Raw genomic sequence first — 23,283 nt, 5'->3', positions numbered from 1 at the left:
AATCTCGCTTTAGAAACACAGCCCTTTTATATTTGTGCGATGACATTGGCTAGGCTTTTGAATCCTCATAGTCGTTTTATATTTGTATATTGCGTGAACTAGGCGAAAGCCAACTAGAAGCTCGAATTCTGATCCCGCGAGCTGTAAGTACTGACTCCCACAGTAAGAAGAGTTTGAAATATGGGCTTGTGTGTTCCTTTGTTCTTCACAAAACTGCCCTTCCTTGAGCGCTATTTCGCAGTAATGCCGAAGGTACTCTTCTACTTGATGCAGGTCAGTTTATGAAGGTAAACATTGCTGAGCAAAAAAATTGTGCCCTGCCTTGCCAGTGCAGTCAAACATGCCGGCGAACAGGCGATAAACATGTAGTCAAGTTTTGAGAGCGCTGACTAGCCAAAAGGCTCGATATAAAACATGGCACGCTGGAAATTAGACATCAGAGAGAAGATGGCTTTGCACACGTATTGCAACAGCTGTTCGTAGACGTCGGCTGCAAAGCAGAGCGCAGGTGGAGAGCAGCTAATTTTGTCACCGGAAGGAAGGCTGTCTACCCAGTGCTCTGTTTGCTATTTCACAGCTACATGGGAGCGTGTTGAGGACATCCACGGACAGAGGAACGAATGGGACCTTAGAACAAATGGCTTTGCTTGTGCTGCGAGTCGCCGATATGTTTTGAGGTGAGGAAACCTGCGCCTTAGATAACACGATCATCTGAACTGTACCAGGGTGAAGAGGATCTCGTAGAACTCTCCAGGATAACACAAGGTCTTCGTTCTTTGTTTCTTTCAAAATTGCACCCGGACCGCTAACATCCTGCCTGCAACCTTGCTGACCTCCCCATACTTGGGTAGACTGTGTTGTGATCATAATAATGTGCGGATAAAGACGGAAAGCTGCTTTAGTGATTGTGAGTGTGTTGGGATGCGTGAAAGACGTGGGGCACCGTCTTCGGTAGATAGCAGATAGCGAGACAATAGGCTGCGAAGTAGCCAAATGCATATCTGAATAAAGAGGGTCTATCTGGAACTCCGTGATATCGCCAAGAGAGGACTGAAGTCTTTGAGCACTCACCCGGTAGTCGTTGAGAGCTGGACGCCGACCGCCCAACACCGAGCAGCATGGCGTCTAGAAAAAAAGGTAAGTATTCCTTTTTCTTCTTTTGCTGCAAAGTAAAACGTTATGCTGCTTATTGAGAAAAGAAGGCCCGAGCAGCTAACTTGAGCGGCTGGCAACAGATGGATTGAAGGCGCGTCCGAAGAAGAATCCTGGACCACGGTTCCGGACTGTGAACTGGGCGGCAGCATTCTGTTGCCGTCGATAGGCGGCGAAATATCAGCGAAAAGGGCCGCTGGAGCTGGGGAGGACAGTTGCTGCTGAACTACTTCTGGGCGAACCGCAAAAAACTTGGACGAGTGCCACACTCGCCCATCATCCAGCAGATAAGATGCAGGTCCACGCTGCTCCACAACCTTCCGAGGCTCCGAAAACCGAGCTGACAGTTTGCCTCGCACGTTTGGTTTTCGGACACGCACGTACTGGCCAATCTGAAAGTCACGACACTTGGCGCCACTCCGCTGGTCCGCATAAAGCTTGTACTGCGCTTGCTTCTCCTCAAGCCTCTGCCGCAAAAGCTTAAGTGCTTTTGTCGGATCAATTGAGAAGGAAGGATCCGGCAGTCCTACGACGTTGAGTCTTGTGCGGGGCAACCGGCCATGAAGTAGGACAGCTGGTGCAATTCCTGTCGTGGCATGGGGCGTACAGCGGTAGACACCGAGGTAGTCCACAATCGCTGTACGTAGGTCGCGTCGCTCGCACAGAGCCAGCTGAATATAGGACTTAAGCACTCGATTGAATCGTTCCACGAGTCCATTAGCTTGGGGATGGTACACTGAAGAGTAGCAATGGCGTATCCCTCGTTCGCGGAGAAAAGTTTGCATGGCCATCGATGAGAATTGAGGTCCGTGGTCAGAAAAAATCTCTTGAGGGTAACCCTCACGAGCAAAGAGGCCAAGCAGGAATTCTTGAACGGTTTGAGTTGTGATGGCATCAGTGAAGAAAATTTCTGGCCACTTACTGTAATAATCCATGAGAGTAATCGCGAAGCGGCAGCCACTGGGAGCTTGGTCGAAATGCCCCACGGTATCAATGGCAACCTTATCCCAAGGTTTTTCTGGGAAGGCGACAGGTTGCAGAGGAGCTGCCACCGGACGAGCCGATTTGTCACAGGACTGGCAGACAACGCATGTCCGTACCATTTCTTCGACGTGCTCGTCCATTCGCGGCCACCAGTAGAGCTCTCGCAGTCGACTTTTCGTGCGGCTTATTCCGGGGTGTGACTCGTGCGCGATGTCCATGAGGCGTCGTCGCAAACTTTCGGGAACGACGAGCCTGTCACCTCGGAACAAGACGCCCTGCACGACGAGAGGAAGTACAAATGTGCTCCGTGTGTGAAACGGAAGACACATCAGCAGCATAGCTTACCTGCAGCACCATTGACGTCAATCTGCTTCCACAAGAATCTTCGTTATACCTGGATGTTCAGGACACGCCTTCCTGTTTCTTTTCTTGGAATGTTCACTTGGTTCATTCGATGACCTGTTGAATAGACGCGTTAGCTGCTTAGATGTTCGAACTTCGAGCGGAAATGGGCTCATTCAGGAGGAACTGAGTGTTTTACCTGCATCTGTCCTAGCGTATACCGCATGCCATTTCTGTTTTCAACCTCGTAGCTGCGCGTCTCTCTTGGCTACAAACTCCATACCCCAAATTCCGGCGCTCCATAAATGAATCTTGCTCACCACCAACGTAATTTTCTGGCGTGTCCTGGTAAACCTGTGAGCCCTCAATCACGGCCTCCAGAAACGTATGGAACCCCAAAGCATTATGTGTTATAAATTGCGCCACAACTGCCGGCAGAGAAAGGCCCATCCTTGGTCGCCTGAACACAACTGTCACAGCGTCGGACATATCCAGCTGTAGAGCGGGCAGCTCGGTGATTACATGTGGGAGACTGAAAAGAAGAAACCATTTGTGCAGCTTGTAACATGTCTTCCTCAATGAACAGCAGTTAGAGCTTGTAAAAAAGAAAGACATCAGAAGTGTACCATGATGGCTGCGTATTCTGTCCCTTTTACAGTAATCTGCCGCCCTGAGGACTTTTCGATGTTCCTACCACCACTCTAATACCGTCAGAAAATGGCGCAGCAAGTAAACTTTTGTTCTGAAAGTACGAAAGGACCAGGAGAGAAAAGCGAAGTTCTTCTGCTAGTGCTTAGCAGAGTGAGCATCATATAAACCTCATAAACACTACTTAAAGCAAGGCGTGCTGATTAGTGTGCTGTTTTCTCAGCTGCAATACATTTTTGGAACTATATTATGCTTCACTATACAGTACTTCTTTAGAAGAAATACATTGAGTGTTATAGAGATGACATGTGGTTGTAAACGCCAACATGCAATGAATAAGACTATCTTGCAAATGTTACTACTGCCCCCCAAAATAAAGATCCTTGCACTTGCGTAAATCATGTTTTTGGACCTCGAGAAAAAATGCGCTTCATGTGGCAACAAACAAAGCACACATTTACAACAACTTTCTTTTGCCTAATTTCGAATGGGTAGCATGGTTAATCAGGAGAGACTGTGCGGTAATTTTGATGGATTTGTTCAATATAACAAAATGACGAAATGGGCTCATAACATTTATACCCAAATATCAGCAATGTGCTCAATGGTAAACAAAAATAGGTTTGGTTTGGTTTATGGGGTTTAACGTCCCAAAGCGACTAAGGCTATGAGAGACGCCGTAGTGGAGGGCTCCGGAAATTTCGACCACCTGGGGTTCTTTAACGTGCACTGACATCGCACACAACACGGGCCTCGAATTTCTCATCCAAAGAAATTCAGCCGCCGCGGCCGGGATCGAACAAGCGTCTTTCGGGCCAGCAGCCGAGCACCATAGCCACTGAGCCACCGCGGCGGCGTAAACAAAAATAGTTGGGTAGTCTTGTGGTGACTACCTAGGACTGCTGAGTGTTCTGAATAGTTATGAGTGGCCTACAATCCTTCAGAGTTAGAACGTAGACTGCTGCATTAAACTGTTGACGCTATGTCTTGAATAAATAATTCAGGAATTTAAATTAAGATCTCGTCCGAGGAAAGCCAGATTTCCTGCTTGGTTTTCTTTATTTTTAGAACAGTATTTTATAGCAAATAGAAGAGGAGCTGTTAGTGAAAAACCTGAAAGAAGTGTTGGGGACCAGAGATATTGAAACAATGAAAACCTTATTGAAGGAAATCAAGCACACCTCGAGAAACTACCTGAAGAGAAGTTTGTGAGAAAAAAAAAACACTCGTTGTCGACTTTCATGCCCAACAACAGTAAAGATCAGGGCAGCGCTGCTATGAGCTGCCATTGTCAAGATGCAAGGCAGTATCTGTTTCAAGCCGAAAGATTTGTCCCAAGCTCTCACCGACCACTTTAGCTCTTGCTTTGTACGCTGTGATAACGGAGCAGCTGTTATCACTTTCGATGACAGCACTGCCTGCTTTCTGTTTAAAAGTGTTGCTTATCATAAAATTTTTTCAGATATTCAGAGATGAAGCTAGATTTTCCTTCACTAATTGCTGAAATTCTGAGCTTCGTACTTGAATGATGCGCTGAGTTTTTTGTGCCTTTTTTGGCGCATTAGTCATATTTTGAAAATTGTTTTTTTTGTTTGGTTGGAAGTTGTCAGGGGTTATTACTCTATCAATATTTTGGTATGGGCTAGTCGACGGCTCATCTGAAGGAAAGTAATAAGCAGCGAAATATGCTGTCCTTGTTTTTTGCGCTGCATATCACTCTATTGATGTCTGGGTATAATCCAACGTAAATAACTCTCACGAGTGTTCTTGAAAGATGTCTAAGTGGTATTGCGTACACGAAAAAGTTCTTATTTCAAACAAAATATTTCATCTTTGTAACATGAATTTGTAAAAGGATGATCATCGGAATGAAATCTGGGTTAATGGTCTTGGTAGAATAGATTTCGCAAGTTTAATGGCGGTAAGGTTGACAGCTTAGTTTGACGTGGCTAATGTTTTGTAATAAGGGAATAATTACTCAATGGCATCCACCCCTAGAACATTTGGCTAATGTTTTCGATATGATATTCCAAGAGGTACTTCTAATAAAGCTGGAATAACATGGACTCGGTTTCTTATACTGCGAGTGCTTACAGATACCTCAATGTTCCGTCGCGATCCTCTGATTTTCCGGATAATTATATGACGAGCGTGTATCGGTATCAGGAATGCTTCCAAACTCAGATTGCTCTTGTTTCCAGTTTTTATTAATTGTTGCCACTACACATAATGTACTGTGCGGTAATGTCCACCACTGATGATGATAAATAATGCCTGATTATTTAGATATTAGAAGGCTATCGTCGACCGGAAGCTTACATTATCAACACCGAACAGTGCTGCTTGATAGATAAATTTCAGTAGAACATCTAGAAAAATTCGGTATTTTCCCTCATTGGAAGACGCTACACAGTAAGGCTACACGGCATACGCTTCACAGAATTATGACAAAAACTTCATATTGCTATGTGTGATATCATGGTGTTTTTATTGGTGGCTTGATTTACACTCATATTTCACTTGCATTGTTAAGCGCGTAATGTATATGTGGGCGTTATTTCTTGGGTAACAAGAAAATTTCCTCTTTCTAATGTGTGCGCACTACTCAATGTGCTCTCTTTAGGCGAAATCTAGCGCTGTCTTCGGTAGCTTAGATTTTACTTAGCTAAGCTGCTCTGTAGCTAATTCCGGAACTATTCAGAAAACGTCCTCTCAAATCGCTGATATCTCTGTGAAAGCACGTGGCCAACCAAACATTCAAGTGCCCTGACGTTGACCCCTCTGATGAAAAGATAATCATACATACAGAGCACAAATAAAGAATTTCCGCCTCCTGCAGGAAGCAGCAGTTTCGTATCCCACCCTTGGTTAAATCCATGTGCCGCCGGATGTATCGAGCAGATAAAATGAGGATGAAAAACCGCTTTTTAACTGCGCAGTCAGAGGGGGGCATTCGACCCCGATGTTTATAGGGTGGAAAAGGTGTGGGTATTTATCATGTATACTTAAGAAAAAAAATTAGCAAAGCTCAATAAACCGTTTATTTTCTCATTTTCAAAATAGATTTAAGAGATGCTCATGTTACAGTGTCGAAAAGTTCATTGAATCTAGGAATCTTTAATGACAATACTGAAGCTCAGAAGGGCAATTTTAATCTGGTGAGTCACGAAGATATTATTCCTTTCTGTTGAATTCAAGTTTCCACCTAACTGACTATGGCGTTGCGCTCAATGAGGATGTTTTTTATCGCTTTGTGTAATTTTATAGAAACGTGAGCTACACTCATGCTGCAGCCCGACAGTAAATGTCATTAGGTGTGGTACGATTGCCTGCGAATAGACAACGGTTTGCAAATAATTGGGAAAGTATTAAAATGCAGATGCAGAGTGGCTCGAGGAAATAAAGGGATATGAAAAAAATTATTCGCCGTTTATAGTGCCTATCATACCACTACGACTGTTACCTAGATAAATTTTTGTGAACGCACAGAAAACCCTATATTTCAATAGTATCGACACTCAAAGGTGTGCACCTCAGTTTTATGCACGCAGCAAGTTAAAATTGCGTCAGACACAAACGGAACATGTTTTTGATATATTAGCACAATCCCGCACAGCCTTGTAAAATTGTGCACAGATGGTACTCACATGTGAGCAATTCAGTACCACATGTGAACTGCGCCATTCCCCAACAAAACTAGGGCCCAGTAACTTAGACCATTTTTACCTATAATATGAACACCGTTTACAATCCATTTATCCCGCGCAAAAGAAAGAAAAATGAATAAGCAAATGAGGAAGTAGAAAAAGAAACAAAAGCAAAAAAAAACAAATGGACAAGCAGATAAGCAAGTAAGTAAATAAAAAAAAAACATGTAAAGAAATAAAACCCTTTTTTTTTCATTTATCCATGCTCGCACATTAATTGTGGATGGTGGCGCTGAAAGCACATAGCGACCTTCTGGAGGTCGCCTTATTAGCGGATAGAGAACATTAACTATCTGTGTTTGAGCTTACCCTCTGATTATATTTTTTCAAGGAAGCCGCTCATCCCTCACCGAGTCGTTGAATTCTTCGCTCAGAGGAAAAGTGGTGAAAAATGCAATGGATGACGTTCCTCCGACCGGTGCTACACTCAAAAGGAAGGTTGGACTATTCAGCGCCACAGCGGTTGTCATCGGCAGCGTCATCGGTAAGACAATAATGATGCAATGTTACTGCAACCTAAAACATGGCACTGGGAAGTTCTCTCAACGGAGTTCTGACTTTTGTGTGCAGCTGGAAGTAAAATGCGTCCATTGTAACTTGCAAGCTTTCATTTGTTTCTTCTCATAGCACTGGTGAATTAAGACATATAAGTTCTTAGCAAAGAAAAACCGTAGTTGCCGGCTGCTGAATTGTAAACGTAGAAACAGTGCCAGTAAGTGACAATCAGGGTTGTCACATACTGAACTTCCTTATGTACTGGCCAGGAATGCTTTGAAAACGTGGGTCGTGAAAGAACTGTAGGATTTCATTATCGTTTAGCCATTAGCATTTAACAAAATGAACCCTCATTTCAAATCACTTGAGGTGACACTTAAGCTTGCCTTGAGTGTATGACACGATTGCGTAAATGCGGCCTTTCAGCGGCCTGGGCTTTTCTTTTGCGTTAGCAACACTACGCCAGGTTTTCGCCTCGTCGCGTGGCCAGTGGCCGGTAGGCACGAATGGCCTTGAACAGCCGTTGCCTAGCAACCGTTTCAGCCGAGCTCCGCCAGGTGGCGTAGCCGTCGTCGGCGCCGCGCCGCTGCCGCGCGCGTAGTCGCTCGCTCCCGCCATATGCGTGCTCTCCGCCGAGGTAGAGGGTGAGGAGGGGGCGCTCCACGGGGGTATATGCGCGCTTCTCCTTGTTGGTATCTTGTCGTTATGGAGAGCGCTCAAGAGAAGCAACGGCGACAGGACCAAGCTAGAAAGAGACAACGCGCTCGAGAGACAGCAGAAGAACGCGCGGCGCGACTCGAAAAGCGTCGCAGCTAATGTAACTGACCAGGCTTAGCCAGAGCTAAACCACGCCTAATTTTTTTCTTTGCGCATCACTTTGCAGCTACGGTTATTCTCAAAGTTACACTCATAAATCGCGGGGAGTCCTCAAACAAATTCTGGTGCAGGGGTGCAGAGGTTAAGTGATGAGTGAGTGCCGGGGCAGGTGGCTGTTTCAAACAAAGCCATCGGTGTGCTTGCGAAACCCAGGTTGCTCTTCCGGAGCAACCTCTCGCGACCAGTCATTAATTCAACTGCCATCTGCCACGGCGGACAGGCTGCGATGACGTCAATGGCATGTGATCCATATGGCACGCAAGCATCCTGCTTTCTCGCTCACTATGTCGACACCGATGACGACCCGATTTTTTGCTTAACGGCAACCTTAACACTATCGCGTTAATAGCAGTAGTAAGGACGTTTGATATGTACACAAAATAGTTAATCTACAAGGTAAACAGGCATCAGGTCATGTTACTTAGTTACTGCAATTCTCACGATGCGCTGACTTGAACAGCCTTTAAAGCGAAGAGGAAAACAGTTATTCTGACAGAGAGATCAGCCCGAGTTTTGATAGTGAAGTACGTATCTGTAATTGTTTTGAGTCGTTTTGGAGTGGAATTTTAGTCAGCAAGCTTTAATGACGCTTCAGCTTAGTCGTTGCATAAAGTGAAGATGAATTTCAAGTTAGCCACAAAAGCACAAAGCAACACTTATTTTAACTTAGGGCGATCATTTTTTTTTCTGAGAAAAGAGTGAACGATCACCGAAAATATGCTTCAGTCAAAGATACATCTTTTGGCAAAGGGTTAAAAATTGCGGGTAAAAAAATTCAGGTAAATGATTTGTAGTTAATTCAACACGTTGTTATTAACCAAGAGTACAGGTGGTCCTTCTTTTTCTTTTACATTTATGCGGCAACTTCTCGTAGACGTGAAAAAATTGAATGCTCCTTGTTCTGCGCCATATATCTCGAAAAGGAGATAGAAGGTCGATTTGCTTAAGAATAAAAATGTCATGGTATTTTGCTAAAGCACTAACGAAGGACTTTCGCTCTTGGTGCTAAGGCTCCGGCATATTCGTGTCTCCAAGCTTGGTGTTCAGACATTCGGGCTCGGTGGGCGTCAGCCTCCTTATGTGGTTCGGCGCTGGAATAATGGCCATAGCCTGTAAGTATGCCCTCAAGATACTGCTTTATAAAGAATATGCAATTACATCGTAAGGATGATTTTGGATTGCGTCGGATGGATTTCGAATCGAATGTTAACACTTAGTTACACTTCTGTAGTATCAATCAAAGATATTCTTTCAGTCTATAGAGTAATGCAACACAGAAAAGTAAAATTGTCATTAACATCCCCGTTACTGCATCTGTATGGTTATGGACAAAAAGTTAATGACCTAGAATAGATCAAGGATACGAAAGATTCATTCTGCTTATGGGCATAGATCCCAGCTGCAATAAGGTAGATTAGTTGCAGCTTCTGATTGAGGACCTGTTATGCATTTACAATAACAACTTAAACAGCGTAGAATTCTTTATGTTTGCACGGCTTAAACGAAGGCCTTTCTAGTAGTTAATAATTTTTTTCTCCAGGAATATAACGAAAATGTTTCTACAACTATGTATGGTCAGCTTTCCTGGGAATGAAGTGACTAGTGCCATTTGTTAGCCGTCAGTCGCGAAAACAGCGTAAGTAAATTGGGATATTTTAAAGTTGTAATTTTGAGAAGGCTGCACGAACGCGGTCATTATCATGCCCGATTCATCCTCCTAGCAGCAAACTGAGAGCTATAAAATGCTTCCTGTATTTACACCATTTCCGACGGTCATTGAACATCAATGGGATGTACCGAATACATTCGAAAGCTCACGTAAGGAAGAAATGTTTAGACAGAATACTTCACTGAAACTCAAATCACACAATCGCCAATTAGCCAAATTGTTTTTTTTTTTTTCAAAGCGATCGCAGATGGCCGTTTTTGGGGTTAAAGACGTTTCTTGTAGAACGACCCGCATGTTTCAAAAACACTTCTTCCCTTTTGTTCATGACAAAGAAGTGTCTTAACAGGCGGCTCGTCTGATCCTGTGATAATGTTGTCCACCGGTGTGTTGCGCATTTCGGTATACTTTTCCTGTTTGTTCGCCTGAATACGTTTAATTAGGGCCTTTGGGATCACCCTGGTAAATTGGCTCTGTCGCGAATACTCCTGGATATATAGCGCGTTATTGGCCAGTGGCGTTATTGGCCACTGACCAATAACGCCAAGCCTTAGGAACTGTGCGATAAATTTTGCATGAAAACCAGTACCGTGGTATGCATGACATGTTACTCAGGCTGTGATTGCCATGCAGATGCTCTATGCATGTCAGAGTTGGGGGCGCTGCTTCCTACATCCGGCGGGGAGTACGCCTACATGTGTGCAGCGGGGGACACCCTTGGCTGGCCGGGCGACTACGTGGTCTTCATGGTCTCCTGGACTCGCATCCTTGTGGGCGACCCACTGGGCGCGGCTCTGCAGGCGTTGACGTTCGCCAGTTACGGGCTGCGGCTTGTCTACGCAACTTGTGAAGCGCCCTACGGTGCCACAGTTCTGGTTGCTGCCACTTTCTCAAGTGAGTTGAAAGGAAAATGAAATGAAGTGCAGCAAACAGAGATATTTTAGAGTGAATATTCATTTAAAGGTCATTCTTCAAGACGTATGGCTGCGCTCGGGTGGACGTCAATGAGTAATTACTCCCTTATTACAAATCTACTCCACCTTGGGGGATTCCCCTAAACATTTGGTCAACACTGTTCCCACTTCGAGTTATTGATCAATTCGCTCTCGCCCTACCATAAGCTTGCCGTCCCGGTTTGCTCAATTGGTAGAGCGACTGCTCCGGTGAAGCGGTGGTCCCGGGTTCGATCCCCGGACTAGGACGAATTTTTCTTTAACTACGAAGTTTCTGAGAAAGCTGTACAGCTTTCTTTTGTAGCCGTATGGCTGCGCTCGGGTGGACGTGAATGAGTAATTACTCCTTTATTACAATAAGAATTGTAATAGATGGGGAAGTGAAATGGATGGTTTGGTTTATGGGGTTTAACGTCCCAAAGCGACTAAGGCTATGAGACGCCGTAGTGGAGGGCTCCGGAAATTTCGACCACCTGGGGTTCTTTAACGTGCACTGACATCGCACAGTACACGGGCCTCTAGAATTTCTCCTCCAAAGAAATTCTAGCCGCCGCGGCCGTGATCGAACCCGCGTCTTTTGGGTCAGCAGCCGAGCACCATAACCGCTGAGCCACCACGGCGGCGGAAGTGAAATGGAGTAAAAATTGGAATAGGTTGGGAAGTGAGAAAATATTGCTATCGCATTTCGTCCGCACCAATCCAATTGGTCATCCTGAATTTTTTTTTGCTCTAGCATGTAGTTAAAGCAGAAGAAACTCTCGGGAAAGCTTGGCCGCCAAAGCCAGCGTCGGCTTCATGTGAAAAGAAAAATTGCTAAGAATCCAACTTCAAGCTTTATTCCGTCAGATTGCTCTCATAATGAAACTAAAGAAAACAAACACTAAAATTACTAACATGGACTCTTGTAGGTTACTTTTAAGGCTCACATTAGTGTCATTTAAACATGTATATTGCATTTAGGCCCAAATTAGCCGATTCGTCATAATGATCGACATCCTCAATTCGGCAAAACAAAGTTGAGATTGAAATATCCTGTACGTCGTCCAACGGAAGCTCTGCAACGCCATAATGCGATTAAGGTCACCAGCACAGAGTTTTACGTATCGCGCATGCAGGGGTGCCTTGGGGAACGCTTTACAAGGTACAGCGCTGTGTTATCAACTTATCACCAACAGGAAAGAAGAGCCTTAAGACGTGATAAATAGGGGAGCACAAGATAAGGGGGCTAGAAGTGCCTACTTTTTGTTCGATTAATCACTTGCTGACCTTGTAATTGTGTGTTCTGTCGCCACGTTATAGATTACTGCCAGTATTTCGCCGAACAATGAAGCAGCTACAGTGTTATCGCGCTATAGGCGAGGTGACGGGAAAGTGGGGTTTAGTGCTAACCTCCATAACGGCCATATCTTGGAACCTTTTTCGCGGCTATCTTAAAAAGAGGGAGCACTTGAAACCTAGTCGCAGTGGTAGCAAGTGTTGTACTATGAGGAGGCTCGAATACCGCGGTGCGGAAATTTTTCTCTCAGGAGCAGAGATTGTGGCGTTCTGTCTCTCTTTTTTTTACTGTATTTGCAGCCGTATTTGCTCGTCGCGCTGGCCGTGATCTCCATCGTTAGATGAAAAGATTCCCTGATTTTAATGCTAATAGTTAAAACTCCCCTGAAAACACATGAAGATGCATTTGGTCCTGCATGCTCCATTTTAGATTGAAAATCTTCTGAAAGAGAAAAAATTCCCAAAATGAAACACCCTTGCTGTAGTATAGGAAGTGCGCACTTAAGTAACAGTGGTCGCTATTTTGGCGTCCATATAGCACGGTAAAAGGCAATGGCGCGTGTCTAATTGAATTATCCTTCCAATTACTCCTCTTTTCCGTAATCCCTCCTCCGGCCTGCACCGCTGAAACTGTGCGTTGGACGCCAAACTGGTGCCTGTGACGTCACCTGGCTACCTTCTCTAGCTCAAGGTTTAAAGCACGCGTTCTTCTTGAATAAGAAAGGAATTGGCGCCGTCGTGGTGGCTAATGATCATGTATTTTTTGTAATTTTTATTTATTGTGCTTTTTTTCTTCATTGGAAACTACAAACCCGGCAGTGGGCATATGACACAGGTGGTGGATAATGCCCCTATGGCTTTGCTGCTTTTTTAGTTGCTTATTCCAAAGCTTGCAACGATAGCCGCTGGGCTCGCGCCGAAAGGGGGGCGTTGCTACAAACCGCAAGAGAGAGGTGATTGTTTCTTACCTTTACATGTCAAAGGACGCCCTATACGACCCTTCATCTGGCATGCATCTGGCGACCCTTCATCTGGTAGCGGCAGAGCACGGATGTTCAATTCCGGAGAGAAGCTATGAAGTGTGGAATCGTCAAACCGCGGTGCGCAAGGTTCCTCTCGGCTGAAAACAGCGCCATTCTGCCCTGTAGCTGCTATACAGCGGCCATCCTTCTAGAATTCGCACAGACTGTCTATTTCGTTTCTTTTCCGCATCCGTGACTGGCCCACATCGCTCACGTGATGCTTTGCGCGGCTAGTGGTGTTTCGGTTTCGACCCGGAAAAGTATCGAAACCTTAGCACGTGCGCCACACACGTCGTGACGAGTGCAGCCCATTTGGCAAGTGTTTACACAAATGATTACCCACTGAGTGCATTTTTGTTTGCCATCACAAACTATCCATAATCCAAACGCCGGCATTTCTTAAGTGCCGACAAGTCTTGGCCTTTAACGGGGCATCCGAAAGCAATAATGAACAAGGAAGCTCGAAGAGGAAATAGGGAGGGCAGGGTTAATGTGGCTTCCTTCACAGTGTAGAGGGATCTTAGTTGTGCGTTCGGCACAAAGCTGTTTTCTGCGCTGACCTTGCCGTGCAATGGGACGCCGTGCGTGGGGTGTTAACTGTCTTGTAAAGGTGCAAGTTCTTGCAGGCTCCCTATAGTGCCATTCTAAGGCACCGATCGGAGTTAGAATAATGTCGGCGTTCTTGCCAGCTTCTCCGTTCTGTTGTCACAGTTGAATCCTAGGGACAAAGTGAAGAGGCAGCTTTCGTTATAAAGGCACATTATGTGAAGATTTAGCATTCTAAAATTCAACGCAGCGCCGTGCATTACGACAGGAAAATTTTGCTTCATCAGCGTTTGAGTTGATCAGCACGCAGAATATTTTTCGCAGCGCAACAAGACAAGTTCACAGACACAGAGTTGTCTCGTGCTTTGTCCCTTGCGCTGCGGAAAAATAATGTCACACCAACTTACCCAAGCTTCTACAGTATCAACAGCGAGAAGTTCAGCACGTGTTCCTTTCCTTGATCGCAGTGCTGGCTACTGTCCTGAACGGGGTATCCCTGGGCATGTCGACGAAGCTCCAGAACGTGCTTTTTGTAACCAAAGTGTTGATGCTCCTGTCGATCATCGGCACGGGAATCGCAGCGGCCGCAGCTGGTAAGTACCGAACAAATGACCATCTTTAAAGTGATAATATTACTAACGTGACAGCGTTACAGGAGACGTTTGAAGGAGAAGCCACGCGCTTTGTCACGCTGATTCAGAATTGGTTGGAGGGTTGTGACGACACGCGTTGAGCTGTGCAATGAAAACGATTAAAACGCGAGTCAAGTTGGGACTATATGGTCCTGGTAGGAGGACAATAATGATATATGAAGCTCTTAAGCAAATTAATTACCCTGAAAAGAAAAACCTGGTGCTTAGTTGAGAATCGAACCGATGACCCCACAAGGGGCACGCTGCCCCTCGGCAACTGAGGCATTTTTTTCTTTATTGTATAGAAGCAGACCCACCCTAACAGGCATCAAGTCCGACTTAACCACGTCGCATCACGTAACCCGTCCTACGCAATCACACCAGATCCAGCTCTCACTTTGTCAGCACATCAAAATTCTGTGAGACACACGCATGAATTGACGTAAGGCAGGACGTTCATCCTGCGCAGCATATACCCACCGCACTACAGCACACTGCTCCCTGAGACAACGTTCGTTCAACTTGGTCAAAGAAAGACCTTTTATGTCTTGTGGTGTGTCAAGTGGCATAGTGTGCCCACTGACGTACGCTGATGAGTGTGTGTAATTAGAAAGGGGTACTAAATAAGAAAGGAAGCTGCAAATAAACATTAACGCTGTCTCATTATACCATTCAGGCGGAGTTTAAGTGTCCCTCTAGTTTTTCAGCTGCGAATATGTAACCTTGAAATAAAGCAGTCGAAGAGCTTATAGATGAAATCGATTTCATTCGGGTGTCGAATATTTTCAACACTGGCTTTCTTTAGAGTACATAGAAAAATAAACAAACAGTTCCTTGTAAAGGGTATCGATCGCTAACTTTAGACACTACCGACACAACGCTTTGCAAATTTTAGCAGGTATCGGCGTAAGCCTAATTGTGGTCGAAAGTTTCACGCTTCTCAAAATAAGCAAGCAAATCGGTTTGCAACACGGCACTCATCTTGCTTCGGTGTATTCATTCTCGGAGCGATTGAAGCCGCATTATGAAGTCGCAAATAAATAAATAAATTATGCATACCTTCTATCTACAGGGTGACCAAAAATTAAGCTTTACAGGTTTGTTCAAATTGGGCACTCGAAATTACGTTAAATTCACTTCTGCACCGAAGTTATGCGGCCATGGTAACACAAAGTGAGATATTAGTTTTCACCGTCAGGCGCATAATTAGCAAAATTAAGTTAATGAACGTTTAGCCACTGCTACTAATGTGGAGGTTTGCCGGGTGTTTCAGCGAACCCTTTCAAAAATTTTTATAGATAGCCTTTTTTGGGGTAAAAAAATATGGCTTTTGCGGCATACTATTGCCAATGTTGGCGGACACCAGAAAACTGGTGAATCATCTTAAGTAGTAAGCTGGTTAACCAATATTTAATAATTAGGTTCTTAACTAGCCGACTTAGGCACCTAGCAGCAAGTAGAGATTTGTAGCTGATCTTTAGTAACAGTCATATCAGTTTTTAGGAATTAGAAAACGCGATTAACCTTGGCGCTGTCGCTCAAGAAAATTTGTTTTTTCGATCTGTTTTTCGACATGTACTGGAGAGGTTCCTTTGCCTGAATACTTTCGAAAGACCGTGTATTTTCGCAAGATGTAGCCAGAATTTGTCGAGCCCCAGCTGCTAGGGTAACCGCGTTTTAAAAATTCTAAACACTGATATGGCTATTACTAACGACCGGCTAGAAATCTTTAATTGCAACTAGGCGCCTAACTCTAGTAATTAAAAAGTTAATTATTAAAAATGAGCTAACCAGCTCACTGCTTAATACAATACACCGCCTTTCTGGGGTCCGCTAACAGTGGTAACACTATGCCGCAACAGCCATATTTTTACCTCAAAAAGACTATTAATAAAGATTTTTGAAATTTTTCGTTGAAACACCCGGTATATCAAGAATATATCGGTGGTCGCATGTCTAGACTCTCCATTCGGTAAAATTCTTCTAAAGCCCACGTGTTCCGACATACTGGCCCTCAAAGTTTCCGCAGATATCACGTAATTACGCATTCGAGGCGGTGACAGTCAACACGAAGCTCCTCCCTAGTGTGACGGACCTGTTGCGTCAGGTGTTTCTACCATTTCGACTACCGAAATTCAAAGGAAACCGCAATCAGCTTCACCGGTCGCCATGCCTTTGGCAGACGAAATGCCGTGTCACGCCAGGAGGAGTTCGGTGCCGATAGTCACCTCCTTGCCTGCGCAGTTACGTCAATCAAGCTGAAAATTAGGACGCGGATATATCGGAACACGCATGCCAGCAGAATTCTACCAAATGCAGTTCTGTAGGAATACATCATCATCATGATCATCATCAGCCTGATTATGTCCACTGCAGGGCAAATGCCTCTCCCATGCCTCTCCAATTAACCCTGTCCTTTGCCAGCTGCGTCCACCGTATCCCCGGAAACTTCTTAATCTCATCCACCCACCAAACTTTCTGCTGCCGTATGCTACGCTTGCTTTCTCTTGAAATCCCATCCGTAACCCTTAAGGACCAGGGGTTATCTCGCCTTCGCATTAGTGGCCCTGCCCAAGCCAATTTCTTCCTCTTGAATTAAACTAGGATGTTAATAACTTGCATTTGTTCCCCCACGCCCTCCACACGCGTTCGGTCTCTCAAAGTTGCACATATTTTTTTCGCAGCTCGCTGCGTTGTTCATAACTTAAGCTGAATCCTTTTCGTTAGCATCCACGTTTCTGCCCCTTAGGTGAGTACCGATAATATACAGCTGTTGCATAATTTTCTCTTGAGGGATATTGGTAAACTGCCATTCATGATCTGAGAGAATCTGCCATATGCGCTCCACCCCATTGTTATTCTTCTAGTTATTTCCCTCGCATAATCCGGGTCCGCGGCCATTACCTGCCCTAAGTAGACGTATTCACTTACCACTTAGAGCACCTCGCTACCAACTGTGAACTGCTGTTCCCTTGCGAAACTGTTGAACATTGCTTTGGTTTTCTGAATGTTGATTTTATGATCCACCGTCCTGCTCTGCCTAACTCATTGGTCATGCTTTGCAGCTCAACCCCTGAGTGACTTAGGATAACATAAACATGCTCGCTTACTGCACTAAATAAAAAGCTGATTATTTGGTTGTAGTTATTTAGATAGCTGACAGTGAGAATTATTCTTTCTCTTCATTTTCTCCCGGCCATATAACGTTTGTGCAGAGGCAGATTTCATGTCGCTTTAGGCGCCTAACTTTTAAAAATTTGAAAGGCTTAATTTTGATCAGCCTGCATGCCAAAAAGTCTATCTATGACTGACACAGTAATAAATAACAGTAAACAGAAGTGAAAAAGTTTAAAAAGCGTGCAGTAACTGGGTAAAAACTTCATTTCTAGCTAGGAACCATTGCGTAAGCAACTTGTGGCATTATTTTCACAAAACTTAAATTTATAGTGCCGGTGTATCTACAAAGAAAGTGAAAACTACCTTGCTTATTTAGTCCTCAAGAAAGCTGCATAGGACTGAAGCTTATTCTGAGTCGACTGTTTGCAGGCACAAATCACATCACGGGTCCTTTAATCAGCAATGACTTCACGACGAAAGGCCTAACGGAAGCCTTCCTCGCGGCGCTCATGACCATGGACGGAGGGTAAGCTCTTAAAAAAGTCGTGTGAAATGAAGCAGGTTCGTCACTCTTCGAGATATAAACGTGAAAGCTTAAGGAATTGCCGACAGATCATCTAAATAGTTGTTAATTGAGCCCTTAAGTTTCTTCTCAAATCATGCAAAGTTATTGTGCAGAAATTTGCAAGGTGTACCTTGTGTTGGGTAGTCGTTGCAGTATCTACTAAACGGTTCGGCACTTTCCCGGGCTTATCTTTACACTTTTACGCTGAAAATGGTAAAAAAAGAATTCTATCCATATTTTTTCATGGCTACGCTTTGATGAATTAAAAACAACTAAAATGTGTGAAATATTGAACTATTGAAATCTACATTGAAAAAATGAAGTAATGAGATATTCCAATGTTGTATTCCTCTCTCGTTTATAAGATGCGTCTCATTTGGTCCTCGCTTACACGTGCGGGAGCTACCGACCGTGGGGTTGTGAGTCCTATGGTCAATGTGGTAGCAGGAGCACCGTGCAGTGATGTCCCATGCTGAAAGCGAAAATTATCTACACGTACAGACGGCGACAAAAGTCGCCGGACCACGTGTTCCTCTAACGAAGCCGATAGCTCTGCTATTAGTCGGCAGCTGGAAACCACACTTGTGGAGGTCGAAGGTAAATTTTTGTTCTTTAATCTCCACAAGTGCGGTCTCCAGCCGCTGTCTCATAGTAGAGCTATAAGCTTCGTTTGAGGAACACGTGGTCCGGAGACTTTTGTTCCCGACTGTACCTGCAGAATCACCATTTGTGGCGCATTTTTTTTTTTGCAGTGGTTTGGAAGGCGCTGAAATTAGGAGAAAAGGAACTTTCGCTTCTTAAGACTTCCCGAAAAGTAATCAAAATTTTATCTTCGGCTAATTCGGCAAAAGAATGGAAAATTCGCCTAGTTAAACATAACTGGCGCTGAGAAATATGCATATAGCTTCCAACGAGCCTAGACTAGTAGGGATATTCTATGTGCATTGCACGGGAAAACCTAAAGTGTTTTCTCAGCAACTGATGATTGCTTTTTAGAATCAATGAATTTTACGCCATAGAAGTGGTACTGTGGTTGTCAGGTTTAGGATAGGTGAAGCGTTAGCACTGATGTTTTTTCTTTTGAATTACCCTGGTAACGCAATGTTCTGTAGGCTTGTCCTCTATTTCATCCCCCCCCCCTAACCCCCGCCCCCACTTTTCATATGTGATACAAGATAGGGTCCTTAAAGTAAATAAATGAGTAGAATCAGCGTACTTTTTGCTATCGGCCTATGGAAAATAACCTGCTCTCTCTCTGCTGTCTACGCAGGTACAGCCTCTGCTACATCGGGGAAGAAATCAAGAACCCATCAAAAAATATCCCGCGGGCACTTATCATCGGCGTTGTAATGGTTTTGGCTCTATTTATCCTTACCAACGTTGCCTACTTCGTGGTTCTCGAACCGGCAGCCATCGCAGCCTCCGACACCACTGCCCTAACCTTCGCCGTCGAGAGCTGGGGCACCGCAGGGGCGGTCATCATCCCCCTTCTAGCTGCCATAAGCACCTTCGGAACTTTATCCGCTGGCTACTTCGCGCATAGTAGACTTGGTTTTGCAGCTGCTAGAAGAGGCCATCTGCCGAAAGCCCTGTCGATGGTGTCTACCAAGTCGTCCGTGCCACTCATGTCTCTGCTGGTTCGAGGCATCCTGGGCACTGCCTTCACGGCGATGGGTTCGATCGAGTCGGTCGTGAACAGCATTATGCTTCTGGTAACCGCCGCAAGCGTATTGACAATTCTCGCCCTTATCAGACTTCGGTTCACAATGAAGGACGCTGTGCGACCTATAAAGGTGCCGTATCTAATCATCTTCCTCACTTTAGGTGTCAATTTCGCGACGATGGTGTTGAACATGTTACAGGCCGCTGACTATACCATCCTTATTGTTCTCTTCATAGTCATCTCTTCAGGAAGTGTGGCCTATATTTTGTTCCGCGTCTGGCACTGTACCATTCCGGGGACACCTCGAGTGGTGACGTTCCTGCAGAAACTGTTCATGTGTGAACCTTGCCTGCATGATAACGTTGAAGATAAGATTTATCATGGGACTGCGCAAGAGAAGAACATGTCCATGGCAGCTAACGGAGAAACGGCTGCTCTGGTATCTACAAGTACTGCCGACGTGAGGCTGCGAACGAATCCTGCCACTGCTAGAGCATAGTGCGGTGTGAATTCCCAGCCACGTTTCTAAATGATACCAGTGCCAACAGCTTCTGGCCGTTGTGAGCAGTAATGGTGGAGTGCCGGCGTACGTTTTACTACCGGTGTGCATCCCACGAACACGAGGTTCGCGGACTTCTGTGGGAAAGGGCTGAATCTCGGTCTTCAGCAACTTGTCGAAGCCTGATCTTCACATCGGACCGGCAGTCGCCTATGATTGAGTCTATCTTTGCCTCACAGTGCATTCAATCAGTAGAAAGAACCACTATGTTATCATATTAGGATTGTGTGGTCAATTGGAGGTAGGTACATTGGCAAACAAAGTTGTTCACTGACATTTAGGTTAGTGTGTTGAATCCTAACCTCAAAGCTCATGCTTGCCAATACTTTGTACTCTGGCACAGTCACTTTAAAAGCTAGGAGGGAACGACTACACACGAAGAAATCCACTACACACGAGCCCCACCGGCTCATGCTTTTCGGACTGCTACATTGACAGTGTCATTGAATTAATTGGCTCTGTTCCATCCCCTTGTTAACTTACTTTCTAAATGCCCTCTACTCTGGAGTCTCATGTTTTCTTTCTGTGTTGTCGTGCCCTTAGGCTGTTACACTGGCTATTTTAGTGAGTGAACGAGCACTGTTAGAGCCCCTTACACTTCGCACTGAATGAACGAATCGATAAAATAAAGTCAGCTTGTGATCTAGAGAAAACTGAGTAATGGAAAAGGCGCTGCGAACAAAGGCATGTTAGGGCATTAAAACCTTTTCAACAACTGAGCCGAGTGGAGTGATGTTTCGACGGCCCTTCACATGCACGGGTTCTGTTTGGAGTAATCTGCAATTACAAGCAATCAAGCCAAGTGTGTCTTCTGCAAGAAAGTTTTTCTAACTGCACTCTTAGCTGTGACAACTGTTACAAAGGTTTTCTCATCACGATGGTTTTAGTGTAATATATTTTGACATTTTCCGGTGTGGTTTTGATTGAGAATTTAATGTCTCTTAAACTCAAAGAGAAAAGCACATTATTTTCCACCACGACTTCAGCCGAGGTGCTGCATGGTTCTGTTTGAGGTCACTCGGTCATGTGCCTGAAGAGGTTGTTCCCTCTGAGATGAAGCGATGACATCCTCCGCAGGTGTACTGCTCCCTGCCGCTAATTGTTCACCTTAAACCGGTCCTTAAACGAGATCTGTTCGAGCAGCCGCGGGTTCGACTCCCAGTCGTGGGTACTGATTCAATTTCTTTCTCTCTTTTTTTATGGTTTGACCAATAACTTAGCTGAAGGTCAAATTTACGCGGTCTGTGATTAGAGCCCGAGGTCCCCTATTCAAGCTTTCGCTTCGAAAGCTGCCCAATATATATCCTGCCCCGATATGCTGGACGACGAGTGATATCAACAAACTAAAGGGAAGCTGTACAAAGCAACGTAAGCTTGCTTACGCAAACCGGTAATCAGTGAGTATTTCGTTACGTTAGCTCCGTACTTCGCTTAGCAAGTGCAGCAGGCCAGTGTATGATTTCAATAACTCCCCGCACAATGTGCTATTTAGGGAAGCGAAAAGGCAGATGAAACTGCCCGCAATGTTCTTCAGCTCCGAAACTGCAGGAATATTTTTTTTAACAAAATCTAAGCGCTCCTAATGACGAAAAAATGCCTTATGAAGGAACGAATCGCCTATGGAAAGTGCCATTTATCATTTTGTATTAATTCGGTCGACTAAGTTGTACGTAAAAACACTTGGGGGCACATTGGCGCTGCAAGGCGAAAGCCTCGGCTTGACGCTGTTCACATCTTCGTTCAGCCTCCGTGGCTTTGCTGCCCCGCGCATGCGTTCGTTGATCTGTCACCGTTTCATGTTCGGAGAGTCGCCCTTCCTCGGTTGAGCCGAACCACCTGGCGCGGAATCGCTGCACTCCTTGGGAGCCATACTCCTCCACTAGCTGCCACACCGACTGACGACGGAGCAGCGCTCGAAGCCGCCGCGCCGACAGCTCCACCTGTCGACGAAGATGACGTCACCTTTTGGCAGCTGCGCTCGTCGATGAGCCACCCCAGGGGCTGGATGTAGCGCTGGACGGACAGAAGAATGAGCCATTAAAGGCTTTCGCCTTAATATAAAGTTCCACATAGACTTTGTCCGCGTCTGGAAACTGTCGACCATCGACTCCGGCTGAACGCAGCGTTCACAAGCAGCTTCCCGCACCGCATAGGTGAAGTGAATAATCTTATGGTATAAACCCATGTCAATGTTTTTTTTGCAGTGATAGTTATGTAAGGCACGCTTAGCGATGTGATATCGGCGTCGTCGAGGTCAATGCCCGGGCCTGCAGCCGCCACCTAAGAATTCCATGTCTTTTAATGCATCAGTGTACTTCAATACTCTTAGAAAAATGAGCTTACGCATGCCCTCATTTAAGTGTGGCTGTATAAACGCAAAACCTAGCGATTCACCACCCTGCTGTGAGTTAGTAATCACAGAGACTACAATCGCACCTGTCCTTGTTTGGCTCTGTCGAAATTTTTGATCCTTCGATTCGTGATTTATAATGCGGAGCAAATGTCCTCTAAATCTGCCGGTTAAAGATGTTAATCCCCTGTATGCAGAAGCTAAGCGTGAAGCACAGAATTTCAACGATTCAGCATGCAGTCTAATGTTCCGACTTACCTTGGGTAATAAGCCACGAGCACAAATGATTTCGCTCCGTTCGCTCACTGGCTATCTTCGTCGCATGTTTGTAAAGGCAGCTCTTGAAGGCTTCCTGAACTCAATAGCAGTGCAGGTGTGCCACAAAAGAGTTTATGCTCGGAACAGAAACTTTGAGACGTGTAATATGGAGAGGACCCTATGCTTCAGCGCAACAAAAGAATCCGACTTTATGAAGACGTTTGCGTCGGTTAGATTTTGTTTTCCTTATTTTACAAATACGTGGAGGTCTCTAGCTAACTGCATAAAAAAATCAGACCATCTCAATGTGGTTGCGACAAGGTAAGTGTTGTTGTAGGAACCTACCGCCAAAAAATACACAGAAACTCCTTTTCCACCTCTTCATCACCAAAAATTCCCCCCCCCCCCCTCCCGTTCTCCCCACACACACACCCGCGCATCTTCTCGTGATTAGCGTAAACACCCTAACCATG

The 23,283-nt window shown here is 45.0% G+C and overlaps 1 protein-coding gene across 2 annotated transcripts; it reads left to right on the top strand.

Annotated features, from left to right (window-relative positions):
- Nucleotides 1–1,052: 1,052 nt before the first annotated feature.
- LOC149329097 (b(0,+)-type amino acid transporter 1-like) lies at nt 1,053–21,798 on the top strand. Of its 2 annotated transcripts, none has more exons than XM_089562117.1 (7): nt 1,053–1,137; nt 7,165–7,317; nt 9,215–9,316; nt 10,504–10,764; nt 14,134–14,259; nt 17,845–17,941; nt 19,251–21,798. In XM_089562117.1, exons 1-7 carry the CDS (start codon nt 1,119–1,121, stop codon nt 20,140–20,142), a joined length of 1,650 nt encoding a protein of 549 aa, XP_089418243.1. In that variant the 5' UTR covers nt 1,053–1,118; the 3' UTR covers nt 20,143–21,798. The 2 variants fall into 2 exon arrangements, with proteins under 2 accessions (XP_089418243.1, XP_089418244.1); XM_089562118.1 differs by having other exon boundaries at nt 1,072–1,137; nt 7,169–7,317.
- Nucleotides 21,799–23,283: the final 1,485 nt, after the last annotated feature.

This window comes from Amblyomma mixtum, chromosome 9 (genome assembly GCF_055824585.1).
Source record: "Amblyomma mixtum isolate Tamu chromosome 9, ASM5582458v1, whole genome shotgun sequence".
Taxonomy (NCBI): Eukaryota; Metazoa; Arthropoda; class Arachnida; order Ixodida; family Ixodidae; genus Amblyomma; species Amblyomma mixtum.
The sequence above is the reverse complement of the archived record's forward strand: the minus strand, read 5'-3'. Positions and strand labels throughout refer to the sequence as shown.

Bases quoted from the DNA above. Each gene is read 5' to 3' on its own strand.
- LOC149329097 (XM_089562117.1), top strand. The intron at 10,765-14,133 runs GTGAGTTGAAAG...CCTTGATCGCAG, and splicing joins GGTTGCTGCCACTTTCTCAA to TGCTGGCTACTGTCCTGAAC. The intron at 17,942-19,250 runs GTAAGCTCTTAA...CTGTCTACGCAG, and splicing joins CTCATGACCATGGACGGAGG to GTACAGCCTCTGCTACATCG.